Source organism: Rattus norvegicus, chromosome 1 (genome assembly GCF_021556685.1).
Source record: "Rattus norvegicus strain SHRSP/BbbUtx chromosome 1, alternate assembly SHRSP_T2T, whole genome shotgun sequence".
Taxonomy (NCBI): Eukaryota; Metazoa; Chordata; class Mammalia; order Rodentia; family Muridae; genus Rattus; species Rattus norvegicus.
In genome coordinates, this window is record NC_141534.1 from 175033556 (window position 1) to 175055282 (window position 21727).

Below are 21727 nucleotides of genomic sequence, written 5' to 3' on the forward strand. Positions count from 1 at the left end.
ATAGATATTCAGGATTGAGGCTTCATCTGTGATGAATATGAAGTGTCTTTTCTTATGTTTTTTGATACGTTTCGGTTGAAAGTCAATTTTATTTGATATTAGAAGGGTACTCTTGCTTGTTTCTTGAGATCATTTGTTTGTAAAGTTATTTTCCTGCCTCTTACTCTGCGACAGTGTCTGCCTTGTCACTGAGGTGTATTTCCTGTATGCAGCAAAATGCTGAGTACTCTTTCCATATCCAGTCTTAGTCTATTTCTTTTTATTAAGCAATTGAGTCCGTTGATGTTAAGAGATATTAAGGAATAGTTATGTTTCCTGTTAGTTTTGTTGTGAGTGGTGAAATTATGTTTGTATTGCTATCTTCTTTTGGATTTGTTGCAAGATGGTTACTTTCTGGCTTTTTCTAGGGTGCTGTTTCCCACCTTATGTTGGAGTTTTCCATCTATTTTCGTTTGTAGGGCTGTGTTTGTGGTAAAATATTGATTAAATTTGGTTTTGTCATGGAATATCTTGGTTTCTCCATCTATGTTAATTGAGTTTTGCTGGGCATAGTAGTCTGTGATGGCATTTGTGTTCTCTTAGGTTCTGTATGACATTTGCCCAGGATCTTCTGACTTTCATAGTCTGTCTTGAGAATGTTAGTGTAATTCTGAGTGGACTGCCTTTATATGTTACTTGACTTTTACTATTTTTTTTTTTTTGGTTCTTTTTTTCGGAGCTGGGGACCGAACCCAGGGCCTTGCGCTTCCTAGGCAAGCGCTCTACCACTGAGCTAAATCCCCAGCCCCTTGACTTTTACTCTTAATGCTTTTAATATTCTTTCTTTGTTTTGTGCATTTGGTGTTTTGACTATTATGTGATGGGAGGAATTTCTTTTCTGGTCCAATCTATTTGGAGTTCTGTAGACTTCTTGTATGTTTATGGGTATCTCTTTGTTTAGGTTAGGGAAGTTTTATTCTATAATTTTGTTGAAGATGTTTACTGGCCCTTTATGTTGGGAGTCTTCACTCTCTTGTATTCCTATTATCCTTAGGTTTGATCTTCTCATTGTGTCTTGGACTTCCTGGATGTTTTGGGCTAAGAGATTTTTGTTTTTTAATTATCTTTGATGATTTTGTCAATCTTTTCTATGGTATCTTCTGCTTCTGAGTTTCTTTCTTCTATCTCTTTTATTCTGTTAGTGATGCTAGTGTCTATGTCTTATGATCTCGTTTTTAGTTTTTGTTTTTTTGTTTTGTTTTTTTTTTCTTATCTCCAGGGTTGTCTTCTGTTGTAATTTCTTTATTGCTTCTATTTCCATTTTTAGGTCTTGGATTGTTTTGTTCAATTCCTTCACCTGTTAGGTTGTGATTTCATATAATTCTTTAAGGTATTTCTGTTTCTCCTCTTTAAACACTTCTACTTGTTTACCTGTGTTGTCCTGTATTTCTTTATGGGAGTTATTTATTTCCTTCTTAAAGTTCTCTATCATCACCATGTGATGTGATTTTAAATCCAAATCTTGCTTTTTTGCTGTGTTTGGATATCCAGCTTTGGTGAGAGAACTGGGCTCTGATGATATCAAGTAGTTTTGATTTCTGTTTCTTAGGTTTCTGCCCCTCCCTCTTGACATCAGGTTGTCTCTGGTGTTATCTAGTCTTGCTGTCTCTGACAATGACTTGACCCTCCTATAAGCCTTTTTGTGAGCACTACCATAGACTTGTTTTCTCCAAATGGGGTTTGAAACCAGAGAGCTGTGGTACTGTGTCATATCTGGGCACAGGCATAAATCAGAAGGTTCCTGTACCAGGCTTGGAGCAAAAAAGATGGTGTTACCTCTGCTTTAATGTCTGTCAGTGCTCCTGACAACTGGTTTTCAGGTCTGGGCACAGGCACAGACTGGAAGGATCCTCTCCCTGACTGCTTCTAGCTTCTTGTGTACAGAGGTGGGTTCCTTTTGGGCCAGGTATTTGAGCACAAGTAGTGGTCTCCCTTGAGCTTTCAATAGTGTCCATACTTCTGAGAGTCCAGCTCTCTCCTCCATTGTATATGGGCACCTAATATCTACTTTTTAGTGAGAGCATACTGTGCCTGTCTTTTTGGGTCTGAATTACTTCACTCAGAATGACATTTCTTTTAGTACAGTCCACTTGTCTGCAAAACTCAAGATGTCCTCGTTCTTAATAGCTGAGTACTTTTCCATTGTGTAAATGAACCCCATTTTCTGCATCAATCCTTCTGTCGTGGAACACCTGGTTTGTTTCCAGCTTCTGTCAATCACAAATAAGGCTGCTATGAATGTAGTGGAACATGCGCCACTGTGGCAAGGTAGAGCATCTTTCGGGTATATTCCCAAGAGTAGTATTTCTGAGTCTTTTGGTAGGTCTATTTCCAATTTTCTAAGGAACTTCCAAATAGATTTTCAGAGTGGTTGTACCAGTTTGCAATCCTACCAGCAGTTGAGAAGAATTCCTCACAAACATATGTTTTCACCTGAGATTTTTATCTTAGCCATTCTCACTGGTGTAAAGTGGAATCTAGGGGCTGGAGAGGTGGCTCAGTGGTTAAGAGCTCTGACTGCTCTTCCAGAGGTCCTGAGTTCAATTCCCAGCAACCACATGGTGGTTCACAACCATCTGTAATGAGATCTGGTACCTTCTTCTGGTGTGTCTGAAGACAGCTACAGTGTACTTATAGATAATAAATAAATAAATCTTTAAAAAAAAGTGGAATCTAGGGGTCATTTTGAGTTGCATTTCTCTGATCACTAAGGACTTTGGAAATTTATTTGAGTGCTTCTCAGCCATTTGAGATTCCTCTATTGTGAATTTACAGTTTAGTTTTATACCCCATTTTTTTGATTGTGTTGTTTGTTTTTTTGGTGGCAAGTTTCTTGGGTTCTTTATATATTTTGGATATTAGCCCTCTATCAGATGTGGGATTAGTGAAGATTTTTTTTCTAATCTGTAGGATCCGGATTTGTCTTGTTGACTATGACTTTGCCTTACAGAAACTTTCTAGTTTCACGAGGTCCCATTAATCAATTCTTGTTCTTAGAGCATGAGCCACTGGAGTTCTGTTTAGGACATTTTTGCCTCTGCCAATGAGTTCAGAAGAAAAGCTGGAGGAAAAGAAGGTTCAGCAACAGCCCCAAAGTGGGACCCATCTCAAGGGGAATCCCCAAGAACTGACAGCATTACTGAAGCTATGGAGCATTCACAAAAAGGAACCTATAATGACTGCTTTCCAAAAAGACCCAACAAGCAGCTGAGTCAGATGCAAATATGTGCACCCAACCAATGAACAGAAGTTGCTGACCCCTCTGGTTGAATTAGGGAAAAGATGAAGAAAGTGAAGGAGGAGGGCAACCCTGTAGGAAAACCAGCAGTCTCAACCTGGATCTCTGATATCTCTTAGACTCTGAATCACCTATCAGGCAATATACACCAACTGAGATGAGACCTTCAACACATACACAGCAGAGGACTTCCAGATCTGAGTTCAGTCAGAGAAGATGCACCTAATCCTCAAGAGACTGGAGGCCCCAGGTAGTTTAGAGTTCTGGTGATGTGTGTGGTGGAGACATCCTTGTAGAGACAGGGTTGGGGGGAATGAATGGAGGTGGGGAGGAGGTATGGGATGTGGAACTGTCAGGGGCTGGACAGGGAGGTGAATAAAATTTGGAGCATAAAAATAAATTTAAAAATATATAAAGAAATAAAGAAAAGAAAAGAAAAGAAAAGGGAAATACATAAAGCTCCTAAACCAAATCATTCAGGTAATCTAGGACACAATGAGAAGACCAAACTTTAAAATAATAGGTCTAGAAGAGAACAACAATTCCTAACTTAAAAGGCCAGGAAATATCTTGAATAAAATTATAGAAGAAAACTTTCTTAACCTAAAGAAAGAGATGCCCATGACCATACAGTTAGCCTACAGAACTTCAAATAGATTGGGCCACAACAGAAATTTCTCCTGTCACATAATAGTCAAAACACCAAATGCACAAAACAAAGAAAGAATATTAAAAGCAGTAAGGAAAAAAGGTCAAGTAACATATAAAGGCAGATCTATTAGAATTACACAAGGCTTTTCAACAGAGACCATGAAAGCTAGAAGATCCTGGACAGATGTCATTAAATCCTAAGAGAGCACAAATGCCAGCACAGGCTACTCTATCCAGCAACACTCTCACTTACCATAGATGGAGAAACCAAAATATTCCATGACAATCCAAATTTACACATTATCTTTTCACAAATCCAGCCCTACAAGTGATAATAGATGGAAATCTCCAACATAAGAAGGGAAACTACTCCCTAGGAAAAGCAAGAAAGTAATCTTCTAGCAGCAAAACCAAAAGTGGATTGCCATAGAAACATAATCCTACCTCTCACACCAAAAGTAACAGAAAGCAACAATCACTACTGCTTAACGTATCTTAATATCAATGGACTCATTTCCTCAATAAAAAGACATAGACTAAGAGACTGGATGCATAACCAATACCCAAATAGGACCCCAGCATTTTGTTGGTTACAGGAAAAGCAGATCAGTGACAAAGATAGATACTGCCTCAGAGAAAAAGGCTGGAAAACAATCATCTAAGCAAATTAATATAAGTGGCCATTTGCCAAAAGCAATATACTGATTCAGTGCAATCCCCATCAAAATTCCAATGCAATTCTTCATAGAGTTGGAAAGTGCAATTTGAAAATTCATTTGGAATAACAGAAAACCCAGGATAGGGAAAAATTATTCTCAACATAAAAGAACTGCTAGAAGAATCATGATACCCAAAGTTAAGCTTTGTATTACAAAGCAATGGTGATAAAACTGCATGGTATTGGAACAGAGGCAAGCAGGAGGTATATCAATGAAATAAAATTGAAGACACAGAAATGAACCTACACACCTATGGTCACTTGATCTTTAACAATGGAGCTAAAACCATCCAGTGGAAATTAAGACATTTTCAACAAATGGAGCTGGCTGTTCAACTGGTGGTCATCATATAGAAGAATCCAAATCTATCCATTCTTATCACCTTGTACAAAAGTCATGTCCAACTGGGTAAAGGACCTCCACATAAAACCCAATACACTCACACTAATAGAAGAGAAAGTAGGGAAGATCCTCCAACACATAGACACAGGAGAAAATTTCCAGGACAGAACACCAATACCATTTGCTCTTAGATTGTCAATATGCTCAAAGAAATTTTTTACTAGGACAAAATGGAAACAAACAGATTGGGAAAAGATCTTTACCAATGTTACATCCTATAGGGGACTAATATCTAATATCTATCTATCTATCTATCTATCTATCTATCTATCTATCTATCTATCTCAACAAATTATACTCCAGAAAATCAAATAACCCTGCTAAAAATGGGGGGCAGAGCAAAACAAAGAATTATCATCTAAGGAATACTTGAATGGCCAAGAAGCACCTAAAGAAATGTTCAACATCCTTAGTTATCAGGGAAATGCAAATCAAAACAACCCTGAGATTCAACCTCACACCAGTCAGAATGGCTAAGTTCAAAAACTCAGGGGTCAACAGATGCTGGGCTTGGATGTGGAGAGAGAAACACTCCTCCATTGTTGGTGGGATAGTAAGCTGTTAAAACCACTTTGGAAATCAGTGTGGAGTTTTCTCAGAAAATTGAACATAGTACTACCTGAGTAGCCAGCTATACCACCTTTGGACACATACCCAAAATATGTTCCAAAATATAACAAGAACACATTCTACACTGTGTTCATAGCAGCCTATTTATAATAGCCAGAAGCTGGAAAGATCCCAGATGCCCTTCGACAGGGGAATGGATACAGAAAATGTAGTACATCTACACAATGGAGTACTATTCAGCAATTGAAAATAATGACTTCATGACGTTCTTAGGCAAATGAATGGAAGTAGAAAATACCACCATGAGTGAGGTAACCCAATCCCAAAAGAACACACATGGTATGCACTTACTAATAAGTGGATACTAGCTCCAAAACTCAGAATACCCAAGATACAATTCACAGACCACATGAAACTCAAGAAGGATGGCAAAAGGATAGATGCTTCAGTCCGCTTTAAAGGGTGATCAAAAATATTCATAGGAGGAGATATAGAGACAAAGTTTGGAGCAGAGACTGAAGGAATGGCCTTTCAGAGACTGCTGAACCTGGGGATTCAGCCTGTATACATACAGCCACCAAATCCAGACAATATTGCTCTTGCCAAGAAATGCATACTGACAAGAGCATGATACAGGTATCTTCTGAAAGGCTTTGCCAGAGAATGACAAATAAAGAGGTGAATGCTCACAGCCAACCATTGTACTGCAACTGGAGTCCCCATTCTAGTAGTTAGAGAAAGGGTTGAAGGAACTGAAGGGGCTCACAACTTCATAATTACAACAATACCAAGCAACCAGAGTTCCCAAAGACTAAACCATTACCCAAAAAGTACACATAGACAGACCCATGGCTCCAGCTGTGTAAGTAGTAGAGGATGGCCTTGTTGAGCACCAATGGGAAGAGAAGCCCTTGGTCCGCCAAGGCTGGACCTCTGTGTAGGGAAAAGTCAGGGCAGGCGTTTGGTTATGTGTGGGTGTTTTGGTATGGGAAACCCCCTCACAGAAGAAGATGGTGGGAGAATGGGCTAGGAGGTTGTGGACTGGGAACCAGGAAAAGTATAACATTTGAAATGTTAATAATAAATATCCAATAAAAAACCAGTTGTTTGTGCTGAAAAATGTACTACAAGGAAAAGCTGATATGCCATGATTTGGAAGACAAATGGAGTTACATTATTCTCTTGAATATGCCATTTATTTTATGAATGTTTTAAAACACTTCTTACAAAGGTATCATAATCCTAACTTTGGTTGTGTCCACTTGTCTGTTTACTCTGTTGATCCATCTCAGAAGTATACTTTACTTTCTTATTTCCTATTTCATTGAACACCCACTTTAGTCTCTATTCTCTACCAGAAATTGACCTTTGGTGTCTGTAACCTTCAACCACTTTACCCTACGACTCTTGGGACAGTCTTGGTGCTTACTTTTTGATTTGCTGACTCCAGGGTCTCTGATGTTTCCATACTGCAACCATTCTCTGGAGTAGACATTTACTTTTTGTTGTTGTAATCATTCTTGTTTTCATGTTCTCTGACTGGAGTATAGAATTATCCCTTTGACAGATAACGTATGTCCTGCAATCCTAGAGCTAAAGACATGATCAATGACTTTAGTTAAATGTAAAAGAAAAAAAGAAAAATCTGAAAGCAAAGCTTGTGAGAGTAACCAAACAATGTTTTTTTTCTTGACTTAGGTACCTGATACTACTTGAGTGACCAGGAACCTAAAAGTAGACAGCCCAGAGGCTTAGGATAAAATCAAAAACTACTGTTCGAATGAAGAGTAGTGATTTCCTTTCATATTTCCATACTGCACTGGTTCTCTGGAGTAGACATTTACTTTTTGTTGCTGTAATCATTCTTGTTTTCATGACTATTCTATCTGCTATATTCTGCTACATTCATAGACCAATTCCTTATTTAAACATCACCAGGGAAGCTTCTTCCTGCAGCAATTTGTAACAAAAATATCAATGCACAGCCAGATGTTATGCACACACACACACACACACACACACACACAAACACACACACACTCACACACACACACACAAACACACACACACAAACACACACACTCATAGGACAAGAGAGAGAGACAGAGAGACAGAGAGACAGAGACAGAGACAGAGACAGAGACAGAGACAGACAGATAGCTCAAAATGGGATATTTGCTCATTCAAACCCCTTTTCTCAAACTTCAGGGAAGCCCACAGAAGAGGAGGTAGAAAGAGATTATGAGCTAGAGGGGATGGAAGACACCAGAAAAATAAGGGCCACTAAATCTAGTGAGCAAAACTTATATGAAGTCACAGAGCCTGCAGCAGCAAGCCCACGACCTGCATAGATCTGTGCCAAGTCATCTCATATATATTACAGAAATCAGTTTAACAATTTTATGGGAATCTTGAATGGGCAGTTGAGGGGGTCTCTGATTCTTGTGCATTATCTTGGAACTTTTTTTCTTCTGTTGATTTGCCATGTACAACTTCGATGTGGTGGGTTTTGTTTTATCTTATTATATCTTATTTTGTAATGTTTTATAGTTATCTCTCAGAAGCCTGTTGCTTTCTAAAAAGATATAGTGTATCTGGAGGGAATTGGAGGTATACAGAAACTCAGAGAAGTAGCGAGGTGAGGAACTGTAATCAGGGTATATTGTATAAGAAAAGAATCAATTTTCAATGATAGGTAAGAATAAAACTTAAAATAGATCTTCAAAGCTGGTTCTGGAGTGATAGCTCAGCATTTGAACACTTAATTTTGTAGATGATCTGAGTTTTCTTTGATGTCTATAACTCCAGTTTCAAGGGATCTGATACCCTACTCTGACCTGTGCAGTCATCAGCAAGCATGTCATGCACAAACATCCATTAGAGAAACACACACACACACACACAAAAACACACACACACACACACACAAATAAAATACAAAAACTAATTGCTAAAAATCTGAAAAGATATGGATATCTAGATTATTTGGTAGAGTACTTGCCTAGAATCCTGAAAGCTTTGGGATCAATGCCCAATAGCATATAGAACTGATGTAGTGGAAGACATATATAATTGCATACTTCGGCGATGAAGAGATAAAAATAGAAGAATCTGAGGTCAAGTTTAGAAGGAAAATCCTCAGCAACATTTGATTGCCTCTATTTCATTATCAATGAATAGTGTCTTGTAAAATTTCTCACATTCTTTTTACACATCAACTGATATTATTATTTTTTTAAGTCTTGTTTAAGTAGTTATATTGTTGAGGTTTCATGTATATGGCTTCCCTGTAGTATCTAAACATAGTATCACAGAAGGTATCCTGGTCCTTCAGCTCTTACATTCTTTCTGCACTCTCTTCCATGATGTACCTGTAGATATTCTTTAAGAAGCAGCTGACCTCCATTGGCCTGAGACTCTTAAGATTTACATTTCAAATGTTACAGTGTGTTCCCACAACTCATGACAGTGTTGTTTTACATGTATTAGGTGTTTGGGGTAGTGGGGATTTAGTTATTTGAGTGACATAAATTAAATGAAATAAATGATAAATACATAAATTAATTAATAATTAGACAAATAAATAGAAGACCCTTGTTCTATTGGAATTTACACAGGCATACAGAACACCAGGTAAGACCCTACCCACACACGTCCAGTGCTTCCTCAAAGCCTGCCTACCTTTCCTCAACAACACTACATGTCCTGGTCTACAACCTTGGGAGTAGGTCCATGGTCAACCAAAGTCCACACCAGAAACTAGAACCCCAGAAACTCCTACACTGGCATCTGCAACCCCAGAGGCCATACCAGTATTGAACTCCAGAAACCACACCACTTCCCACAACCCTAGAACCCCAGAATCACAGAGGAAATGCCAATACCCAAACTCTAGAGGTAAGCAGGCTACTAAAACCTATTGGAAACTCCCTACTGAACATGGTGATTAGCTGGTCACCAGAACTACAGGCCACTCAGGATAGAGGACAAGAAAGGAAACAGCAACAAAGTGAAAAACACCTATCCAACAAAGATAAACTCATAAATTGACATCTAAAACTATTATTATCCCAAGCTTAGATGGCCATAGGCAGGATAATAAAATCAACAGCAGGAAGGACAATTTGGCAGCACTAGAGTGAACTTACTGTACTGAATAGTCCAACACAGCTGAAGCACAAGAAAATGATCTTAAAAATATTTTTTCTTTTTTTTTCTATTGCATATTTTTATTTACATTTCAAATGTTATTCCCTTTCGTGGTTTTCTGTACATAAGCACCCTATCCCATCCCCCTCCCTCTTCTTCTATGAGGGTGTCCCCCCTCTCTAACCATCCCCCCTTCCCACCCTGACATTCCCCTACACTCGGGGGTTCAGCCTTGACAAGACCAAGAGCTTTTCTTCCCATTAGTGTCCAACAAGGCTATTCTCTGCTACATATGCAGCTGGATTCATGGGTCTGTCCATGTGTAGAATTTAGGTAGTGGTTTAGTCCCTGGGAGTTCTAGTTGGTTGGTATTGTTGTTCTTATGGGGTTGTGAGCCCCTTCTTCTCCTTCAATCCTTTCTCTAACTCCACCAATAGGGATCCTGTTTTCAGTTCAATGGTTTACTGGTATCATTCGACTCTGTATTTGTCATACTCTGGCTGAGCCTCTCAGGAGACAACTATATCAGGCTCCTGTTAACGTGATCTTAAAAACAATTATATGCAGGTGATAGAGGTACTTAAAAATGAAATGAACATATCTGAAAGGACTCCAGGAAAACACAAACACACAATAGAAGGAAATGAATAAATCTCTTAAAGAATACAAAGACAGCCAAGAAAAAATAAACAGGTGAATGAGATGAACAAAACTATTCAAGACCTAAAAATAGAAATAGAAGCAAAGAAAAAACAAACCAATGGAATCCTGGTAGGTAAACAGGAACTACAGATACAAGCTTTAACAACAGAGAACAAGTGATGGAAAAGGGGGGAGTGCTCTTCCATTAATGGTAGTGGTATGCACTTTTATAATAACTCTGGAAATTAATTTGGTGCTTTCTCAACAAATAGGGAATAGTTCTAACATAAAAACCTAACTGTCCTACTCCTGGTGATTTATCCAAAAGATTCTCAAAAATGTTCAACCATAGCACAAGGACATTTGTTCAACTATTTTTATAGCATCTTTTTTATTGGGGTGGGGGTCATAGCCAGAAACTGGAAACAAACCAAATGTTCCTGAAATGTAGAGTAGATAAAGAAAATGTAGTTCACTTACTCAAGGGAATATCACTCAGATATTGAAAACAGGCATATCATGAGTTTTGCAGGAAAACATGTGGAACTAGAAAATATCATTCTGTAAGGTGATCCAGAACCAAAAGGACACACATGGTATGTACTCAGTTATAAGTTGATATTAGCCAGTATCTATATACTGGAGGTGAATTGTGGGTGAGAAAAGGGTGGGTGAGGAGATGGGAGGAGCAATGGGGTGGGAGCATCAGGTAGAATGAGAGCAAGGGAGAGAGAAGGGAAATGGGTGGTATTTAAGGGGACACTTGGGAGGGGAAGAGGTCCAGGGAGTTTATGGTCATAACTCTAACTGAGACTCTAAGTGAGGGATATGGAGCCCAAAATGCCATGCACAGCTCTCAGTATAGGGATAAGAACAGTAACCCATTCACAAAACCTTCGATGCACATTTTGTCCTGAATGCAAGATGTTCAGGGACAAAGATATAAAGCAGAGACTGAGGGAATGGTCAACCAATAACTGTCCCAAATTGAGACACACTCCATGGGCAAGAACCAGCCACTGACAATATTAATGAACCTGTGTTATGCTTGCAGACAGGAGCCTAGCATAACTGCCCTCAAAGATGCTCCATTCAATAGCCAATAGAAACAGATGTAGAGACCTACAGCTAAACATTGGATAGATCTCAGGAAGCCTTGTGGAAGAGTTACAGGAAGAATTGAGGGACCAAAGAAGATAGTGACTCCACAGGAAAACAAACAGAATCAACTACCCTGGACTCTTGGTGACTTCTAAAGATGTAACCACCTATCAACAGTGAGCATCAGCTGCATCTATCTTCCCTCCAACTCTGCACATATGTAGCACATATGCAGCTTGGTAATCATGCAGATACCATAACAACTATATTGGTGCTCTCTCTGAGCCTGTTGCTTGCCTATTGATCCTGTTCCCTTAACTGGTCCACTTTGTTTGACTGTAGTGAGAGGATGTGCCTAGTCCTGGACTGACTGATGTGCAGTGATGTGGAGGAGGATACACAGTTAGGGACTCCCCTTACTCAGAGAATAATGGAGAGAGGATGATGAGAGGAGCTGCTAGAGGAGGAAAATGGGTAAGAAGGAGGGCTGATATTGGGATGTAAATAGATGAATAAATATATCAATTAAAATTATAGATAGACCTTGAAAATAAAGAAAATTAGGCCAACAAGTTGGCTAAAGTGAGTAAAAGTCCTTGTCACTAAGTTTGATGACCCATATTCACACACATAAACACATCCATATACTGACACATATACACAAACAACAAAAAGAGATAAACACAAATCTAAAATGAGAAAAATAAATATAACTGTAGTGTGTAGTTTTAAAAAAGCAAACCATGCTATGGCTGGCTAGGCACCAGCAATGGTGGTCTCACCCACCTCCATAGGGAACCCTATGTGGTAGTTTTGCTCTGGTTTCCTGTGGCCAGTTTGATAAGCCACTCACATTTCCCAGGCCCTCCATTCCCCATAGCTAGCCTATAGAAAGTCAGCTACCTGTTGCTCAGATCCCCTTAGCTCCATGAAACTCTAGAGACTTGTAAATTCCCAGTCATATTTATAAAAGTAAATATTCAACCACAAACTGCCCACATGAAAAACAAAAAGCTCAATTCATATAAGTACAAGTTGCACACCTAGATTGGACAAATGTACCCTATATTACTCTATCACTCATCTAGGGAATTCCTAATTACTTATGGCTCCTAGGGTCACATGGTTCTAGTTCATCATCTTCTAATTAAAACCCTCCCAATGAATAAAATCCCAGGGCAAGATGGTTTTAGTTCAGAATTTTATCAGTTCTTCAAAGAATACCTGAAAACAATATTCTTCAAACTATTACATAAAATATACACAGAAGGAACATTACCTAATTCATTCTATGAAGACACAATTACTCTGACACCTAAACCACAAAAGGACCCAACCAAAAAAGAGAACTTCAGAACAATCTTGCTTATGAATATTGATGCAAAAATATTCAAAAAAATTCTTGCAAACAGAATTCAAGAACACATAAAAACAATCCTTCACCACAATCAAGTAGACTTCATCCATGGGATGCAAGATTGGTTCAATATATGAAAATCCATTACCATAATCCGCTATATAACAAACACAAAGAAAAAAAATCACATGTTCATCAGCTTAGTTGCAGAAAAAGCATTTGACAAAATACAACACACCTTCATGAGAAAAGACTTAGAAAGATCAGGAATTCTAGGCCCATTCCTAAGCATAATCAAGCAATTTACTACAAATCAACAACCATTATCAAAGTAAATGAACAGATATTGGAAGCAATCCCACTAAACTCTGGACACAGGAACAAAGGAGCAGTCAGTAGCAGGAATCCTTGGTCCATGTCTGTGTCCTGAACTGAACTGAAATGAACTGAACTGGTCATATAGTTCCCTGAACCAGAATCCCATGTAGAAGAAGGCTGGACCCTCAGAAGTGTGGACACTCCTGAGAAATCAGAGGAGAATACTCTCTTCTCACATTCCCGACCTAAGTAGAAACTGCCTACTTTCAACCAAAAACCATCAAAAAAAGTAAGGAAGGACATTTCCTATTCATCAAGGGAAAAATCCACCAAGATGAACTGTCAATCCTAAATATCTATGCTCCAAATGTAAGGGTACCAACATTCAAAAAGAAACCTTACTAAAGCTCAAAGCATGCATTGCACCTCCCACAATAATAGTAGTTGATTTCAACACCCCACTCTCATCAATGTAAAGAACATTGAAACAGAAATTAAACAGAGACATAGAGAAACTAACAGAAGTTATGAACTAACTGGATATTTATATTTATATAACATTCCATCCTAAAACAAAAAGATATACCTTATTCTGAGCACCTCATGGTACCTTCTCCAAAAGTAACCATATATTTGGTCACAAAACAGGCCTCAACAGATAGAGGAAGAAAGAAATAAGCCCATGCAATCCATCAGATTACCTCGGATTAAGACTGGTCTTCAATAACAATAACATCAGAAATCCCATATATAAATGGAAGTTGAATAACACTCTACTCAATGATAACTTGGTCAAGGAAGAAATAAAGAAAGAAATTAAAGACTTCTTAGAATTTAATAAAAATTAAGGTACACCCCCTACTTATGGTATACAATGAATGCTGTGTTAAGAAGAAAACTCATAGCTCTGAGTGTCTGCAAAAAGAAACAGGAGCGAGCATATATCAGCAGCTTGATAGCATACCTAAAAGATCTAGAACAAGAAGAAGCAAACACACCCAAGAGGAGCAGGAAATAGAAGCAGTTATTAAAAGTCTCCCAACCAAAAGGAGCCCAAGGTCAGATGGATTTAGTGCAGAATTCTATCAGACCTTCATAGGAGACCTCATACAAATACTATCCAAACTATTCCATAACAGACAAAGCACTACCAATTTTCTTCTATGAAGTCACAATTACTCTTATACTGAAACTACACAAAGACCCAACAAAGAAAGAGAACTTCAGACCAATTTCCCTTATGAATATTGATGCAAAAATACTCAATAAAATTCTTACAAACTGAATCCAAGAACACATTAAAAAGATCATGCATCGTGATCAAGTAGCCTTCATCCCAGGAAAGCAGGAATGGTTCAATATATGGAAATCCATCAATGTAATCCACTATTTACACAAACTCAAAGATAAAATCCACATAATCATTTCATTAGATATTCAGAGAACATTTGACAAAATTCAACACCCTTCATGATAAAAGTCCTGGAAAGATCATGAATTCAAGGCCCATACCTAAACCTAGTAAAAACAATGAATACCAAATGAGTAGCCAATGTCAAACTAAATGGAGAGAAATTTGAAGCAATCCTACTAAAATCAGACACTAGAGAAGGCTGCCCACTCTCTCCCTACTTATTTAAAGTAGTACTTGAAGTTCTGGCTAGAGTAATCAGACAACAAAAGAAAGTAAAAGGGATATAAATTGGAAAGTAAGAAGTCAAAATATCACTATTTGCAAAAATATGTTAATATAATTAAATGACCACAAAATTCCACCAGAGAATTACTAAACCTGATAAACAACTTCAGCAAAGTGTCTGGATGTAAAATTAACTCAAACAAATCAGTGGCCTTGCTTTACTCAAAGGATAAACAGGCTGAGAAAGAAATTAGGGAAATGACATCCTTCACTATAGTTCCAAATAATATAAAGTAACTCAGTGTTACTTTAACTAAGCAAGTTAAAGATATGTATTATAAGAACTTTCTTCTCTCTGAAAAAGATCTCAGAAGATCAAATGACCTCCCATGCTCATGGATTGGTAGGATTAATATAGTAAGAATGGCCATTTGGCAAAAGCAATCTACAGATTCACAGCAATTCCAATCAAAATTCCAACTCAACTCTTCATAGAGTTAGGAAGAGCAATTTGCAACTTCATTTGGGAATAACAAAAAAAAATAAAAATAAAAAACAGAATAGCGAAAACTATACTCAACAATAAAAGAACATCTGGGGGAATCACCATCCCTAACCTCAGACAGTATTGCAGAACAATAGTGATAAAAACTGTATGGTATTGGTACAGAGACAGGCAAGTAGATCAGGGGAATAGCAATGAAGATCCAGAAATGAACCCATTCACCTATGGTTACTTGACCTTTGACAAAGGAACTAAAACCATCCAATGGAAAAAAATAGCATTTTCAGCAAATGGTGCTCGTTCAACTCGAGTTCAGCACATACAAGAATGCAAATTGATCCATTCTTATCATCTCGTACAAAGCTTAAGTCCAAGTGGCTCATGGACCTCCATATCAAACCAGATATACTCAAACTAATAGAAGAAAAAGTGAGGAAGAGTCTCAAACACAATGGCACTGGGAAAAATTTCATGAACAAAACACCAATGGCTTATGCTCTAAGATCAAGAATCAACAAATGTGACTTGTTAAACTTGCAAAATTTCTGTAAGGCAAAGGACACTGTCATTTGGACAAAAGGGAAACCAACACAGTGGAAAAATATCTTTACAAATTTTATATCTGATAGAGGGCTAATATCCAAAATATGCAACGAACTCAAGAAGTTAGATTCCAGAGAGCCAAACAACCCTATTAAAAATGGGTTACAGAGATAAACAAAGATTTCTCATCTGAGGAATATGGAATGGCTGAGAAGCACCTAAAGAAATGTTCAATATCTTTAGTCATCAGGGAAATGTAAATGAAAACAACCCTGAAATTCCACCTCACACTAGTCAGAATGGCTAAGATAAAAATTCAGGCAACAGCAGATACTGGTGAGGATGTGGAGAAAGAGGAACACTCCTCCATTGTTGGTGGGATTGCAAACTGGTACAACCATTCTGGAAGTCAGTCTGGAGGTTCCTGAGAAAATTTGACATTGCACTACCTGAGGACCCAGCTATACCTCTCCTGGGCATAAACCCAAAAGATTCTCCAACATTCAACAAAGAAATATGTTCCACTTTGTTCCTAGCAGCCTTATTTATAATAGTCAGAGGCTGAAAAGAACCCAATTTTTACATAAGAGTTGAATGGGTACAGAAAATGTGGTACATTTACACAATGGAGTACTACTACTCAGTTATTAAATATAATGACTTAATAAAATTCAAAGTCAAATGTATGGGACTAGAAAATATCATCCTGAGTGGGGTAACCCAATCAATATGCAGTCACTGATAAGTGGATATTATCCTAAAAGCTCAGTTTACCAAAGATACAATCCACAGAGCGCATGAAGCTCAAGAAGATGGATGGACGAAGGGTGGATGCTTCAGTCCTTCTCAGAAGAAGGAACAAAAATATTCACAGGAGGAGATCTGGAGACAAAGCAGGGAGCAGAGACTGAAGGAAAGGCCACACAGAGACTGCCCCACCTTGGGATCCAGGTCATATACACACAGTCACCATACCCATATAATATTAATGATGCCAAAATGTATATTCTGACAGTGGCCTGACATAACTATTTCCTGAGAGGTTCTGCCAGAGCATTACAAATACAGAGGCCAATGCTCTCAGCCAACCATTGAACTGAGAACCTGCTCCCCATTCGAGGAGTTAGAGAAAGGATTGAAGGTGCTGAAGAGGTTTGCAACCCATAAGTGCAACAATACCAACCTAACTAGAGTGCCCAGGAGATAAAGCCCCATTCAAAGAGTACACATGGATGACCCATAGCTCCAGCTGCAAATGTATCAGAGGATGGCCTTTTTAGGCAACAACAGGAGCAGAAACCCTTGTTCCTGCCAAGACTTTACCCCCCAGTGTAAGGGAATGTCAGGGCAGGGAGGTGGGAAGAGTTGGGTGGATGGGTGGGGGAGCACCCTCATAGAAGTACTCAGAGGGGGGATGGGATGGGGGGTTATGGACTTGAAACTGTGAAAGTGGATAACATTTGAAATGTAAATTTAAAAAATTCAATAAAAAGTAAAAAGAATGAGGACACACCAGACAAGGGCATCAGATCCCCGTGTAGATGGTTACAAGCCACAATGTTGTTGCTGGGATTTCAACTCAGGACCTCTGGAAAAGGAGTTAGAGAAAGGACCCAAAAGACTGAAGGGGATTGCAACTCCATGGGAAGAACAAAAATGTCAACCAACCAGACCTCCAGAGCTCCCAGGGACTAAACCAAAGAGTACACATGTAGGGACGCCAGCCTCCAGCCTCATATGTAACAGGGGAGAGCATTGTCTGACATCAATAGGAGGAGAAGTCCTTCCTCTTGTGAAGGCTCATTTCCCCATTTTAGGGGAATGCCAGGGTGTTGAGGTGGGAGTGGGTGTTTGATAGTGGGAATATCTTCACAGAAGTAGGGGGAGGGAGGTGGAAGTATGGGAAAGTGGGAAAAGGGGAAAACATTTGAAATGTAAATACATAAAATATGCACTAAATAAATAAATATAAAAAACTTTAAATTAGAATAATGAAAAAAATGAGGGCATCCCAAGTTTTGCAGAGAAATAGATGGATACCTGAGTGAGTAACTCAGACCCAAAAGGATGTGCACAGTATGTACTCACTAATAAGTAGACATTGGCCCAAAACAAACAAACAAAAAACAAGTACAGAGTATCCAAGATACAGTCCACAGAACTCAAAGAATTCAGCAAGGTGAAGGGCCTCCAATTTAGGAATCCTCAGTTCCCCTTTGGTGGGAGAGGAAAATAACCACAAGGGGGGAGGGACGGAGGAAAGTGGGAGAAAGGGAAAGAGGGAGTATAGAGGGGAACACAATCTGGTATTGGGTTAGAGAAAATGACTTAAACCTGATAATGAGCAGAAAGACTGGAAGAGTTGACCCTCTGGAGGGATGAGTTTGGGAGATTCTTCCAGAAAGTACCAGAGTCCTAGGAAGTGAGAGATGCTCAGGACCCAAAGTGGAGGACTAGATGAAATGACCTACAATGGGGGGAAGGAACTTGTTGAGCCCACTTCCAGCAGAAACGCAGGACATCAAGTGAGGGATGGGGTTGCTATCCCACAGTGAAAACTCTGACCTGAAATTGTTCCTGTCTGAAAGTACTGCAGGAAAAGAAATGGAGAAGAGCATAAGGAAAAGAAGGTTCAGTGACAGGTCCAAAGTGGGATCTAGCTCAAGGGGAAGCGCCAAGACCTGACACTATTACTGAGGCTATGGAGTTCTCACAAAAAGGGACCTCTCGTGACTGCTACCCTCCAAAAGACCCAACAAGTAGATAAAGGAGTCAGGTGCAGATATGTGCACCCAACCAATGAACAGAAGTTGCTGACCCTTGTGGTTGAATTAGAGAAAAGTTGGAGGAAGTTGAGGAGGAGAGCGACCCTGTAGGAGCACTAGCAATTTCAATAACCTAGATACCTGAGATCTCTCAGACACTGTATCACCAACCAGGTAGCATAAACCAGCTGATATGAAGCTCCCAACACATATACAGTAGAGGACTCCTGGGTCTGGGTTCAGTCAGAGAAGATGCACCTAACCATCAAGAGACTGTAAGCCCTGGGGAGTTTAGATATCTGGTGGGATGGGTGGGATGGGGACATCTTAATAGAGACAGGGGAGCAGGAAGGATTATGAGATGTGGAGCAGTTGGAGAGTGGACCAAGTTGGGAATAAAATCTGGAGTGTAAAAGTAAATAAATAAATAAATACAGTATAAAAAGGATAAAGTGATCATAACATAAAATCATATGTATGATAATATATGATATTTGATATTAAATAAAGCTAGTTACATCACAAAAAAACATAGAATGGAGCTGATAAGAGTAGTGAAGGTAGGTCTGGTGTGAGTAGGTTGGTGTTAACTTGTGTAGGCTAGCAGTGAAATTCCCATGGGACAAGTGGCAGTAGAGCTAGAAACTAAGACACATTTGATGAAAGAAGAGGTCTGGATTTGATTCTTAATAAAGTTTAAAAAATTAAAAAATAGGTGTAATCTAAAGCAACCATGTTTTCAGTTACATATTGTATATATCATTTATCTTGTGAAGACTTTAAATATAATATGCACCATCCAGGAAAGACATGATTACTAGTGCTTTGATGGCATAAATATCACGGGAATAAACAATTCCCTTACTGGATCTAAGTCTAACTCCACAAGATAAAATCATACCTAACATCACCACAAGGGCCAAAAACTATGCTAGACAGGTCATAAGCCATAGGAAAGAACCCACCACCATTATTCCCCTGAGTGGACATAGTGTCAGACCATGTTACCCTGACTTATTATCATACCCATATATTAGTACATCTTCAAACCCTCATCATCACAACTTCTTCTTTATAGTAGATAGTGATTAATATTACTTGTCAATGTGCAGAGAATTAGAGACTGTGAAAGGTTCAGCAACATATGGGATATCTGTATCACACCTCTTTCTTTCCAAGCTCAAAGTCATTATGGAGAGAGGGTGGAAAGATTTTATGACCCAGAGTTTGTGGATGACTAGAAATAAAAAATGTGTTCAGGATACAACAGAATGAATAAAACTATGATCTCATGTTATATATCTTTGCATGTATAACCTCAAACCAGACAAAATACCAACACGGAGAGATGAGAAGAGCATGAAGTCCACAGGTAGGTGAGGATTTCTTTTAATTTGTTTTTGCAATTGATATCTTCTAGGAGTAGGAAAATCAGTTTGTTATGATGGTGTGGCTCCTGGTAGCACAACCATGCTTCAATGAAAGCCTAAATACCTAAGTATTTACAGAGAGCACAAGACATATTTGACAAAAAGAATAGTTGCCTGTGTAGGAGAGAAAGTCATAGTGAGAAGAGTTGAGAGAGGGGCTGAACATAGTCAAAATACATTGTATCATTTTCTCAGACCCATAAAACATTCAGAAGAGAAATTAAATAAAAAGCAGTATATATATATGTATGTATGTATATATATATATATATATATATATATATATATATATATATATATGGAGAAAAGGGAATAGTCAAACCACAGATGACAGTCCAACTGCTCTTTGGGTAACTGGCATTATTACACTAAGGTTTACAAAACAATATGTTACTCTTAAAAAACATTTTCTTGGCAAGTTGTCTTCTTAGAGCACCCTTAATCTCATTACTCCTGAGGCTATAGATGAGGGGGTTCAACATGGGGATCACTACCATGTAGAACACAGAAACCACCTTGTTCTGGTCTGTGGAGTAGCTGGACTTGGGCATCACATAGATGAATGTAATGGTTCCATAGAACAGAGTGACTGCAGTGAGGTGGGAGGTGCAGGTGGAGAAGGCTTTCTGACGGCCCTCAATGGAGCGCATCTTCAGGATAGTGATGAGGATGTAGGTGTAAGAGATGGCTATGATGAACACTGTCAGCATAGTGATTGAGGCAGCAGAAAACGAAGTAACAACTACAGGGACACTGACATCAGAACAGGAAAGTTCTATTAAAGGAGCAAAATCACAGTAGAAATGATTGATTCTATTTGGTCCACAGAAGAACAAGGAAAAAAAAGAAGCTGTGGCAAAGGAAGCATTAAGAAAACCTCCTATATAAGATCCCACAATCAGCTGGATACAGACCTGTGTGGACATTTTGGTGGAATAAAGCAGTGGGTTGCAGATTGCTACAAAGCGATCATAAGCCATGGCAGCCAGAAGGAAGCATTCAAGACCTCCAAAAAAAGCAGCTGAGCCAAACTGTATAGAACATCCAAGGTAGGAGATGGTATTTTGCTTTATAAGGAAGTTGACAAGCATATTGGGTGTGACAGAAGATGAGTAGCCTAAGTCAGCAGAACCCAAGTGGCTGAGAAAAAAGTACATGGGGTGTTGGAGCTGGGAAGAGACTCTGATAAGAAGGATGGTGCTAAGGTTCCCAGACACAGTCACTAGGTAGATGCAGATGATAATGGTGAAGAGGATGACTCTAAGAACTGGGTCATCTGTTAAGCCCAATAAAATGAACTCTGTCACTGCAGTGTAGTTCTCACCCTCCAGGAAAGCCATGGGACGACGGTATAGCTGCTGCTAGATCAAGGCTGTGAAGGAGATATTACAAAATGTGTCTTATAAATAGGTCACTTAATTTCATTTAATGAAAAAATAATATAGCATTCAAGAATTGAATCAATTATAGATGTTTCACTAGAATTTTTATTATTTATATATTTATTTGCAATAAATAAATTTATAATTCAAAATTACTTAAGCAGAAATGCTATAATTGTTATAAAAATAATTTTATTCGTGTTTATTTATAGTAACATACCTAATTGTCATTAAAGATAAAGTTTAAGATTCTGAGACTTAGCCTGGTGAAATGGCT

At 38.6% G+C, this 21727-nt stretch overlaps 1 protein-coding gene across 1 annotated transcript; it reads right to left on the bottom strand.

The window, feature by feature from the left end:
* Positions 1-20436: 20436 nt before the first annotated feature.
* LOC134484821 (olfactory receptor 5P60-like) lies at positions 20437-21408 on the bottom strand. The gene has a single exon (XM_087603872.1). It carries the CDS (start codon positions 21406-21408, stop codon positions 20437-20439), a length of 972 nt encoding a protein of 323 aa, XP_087459998.1.
* Positions 21409-21727: the final 319 nt, after the last annotated feature.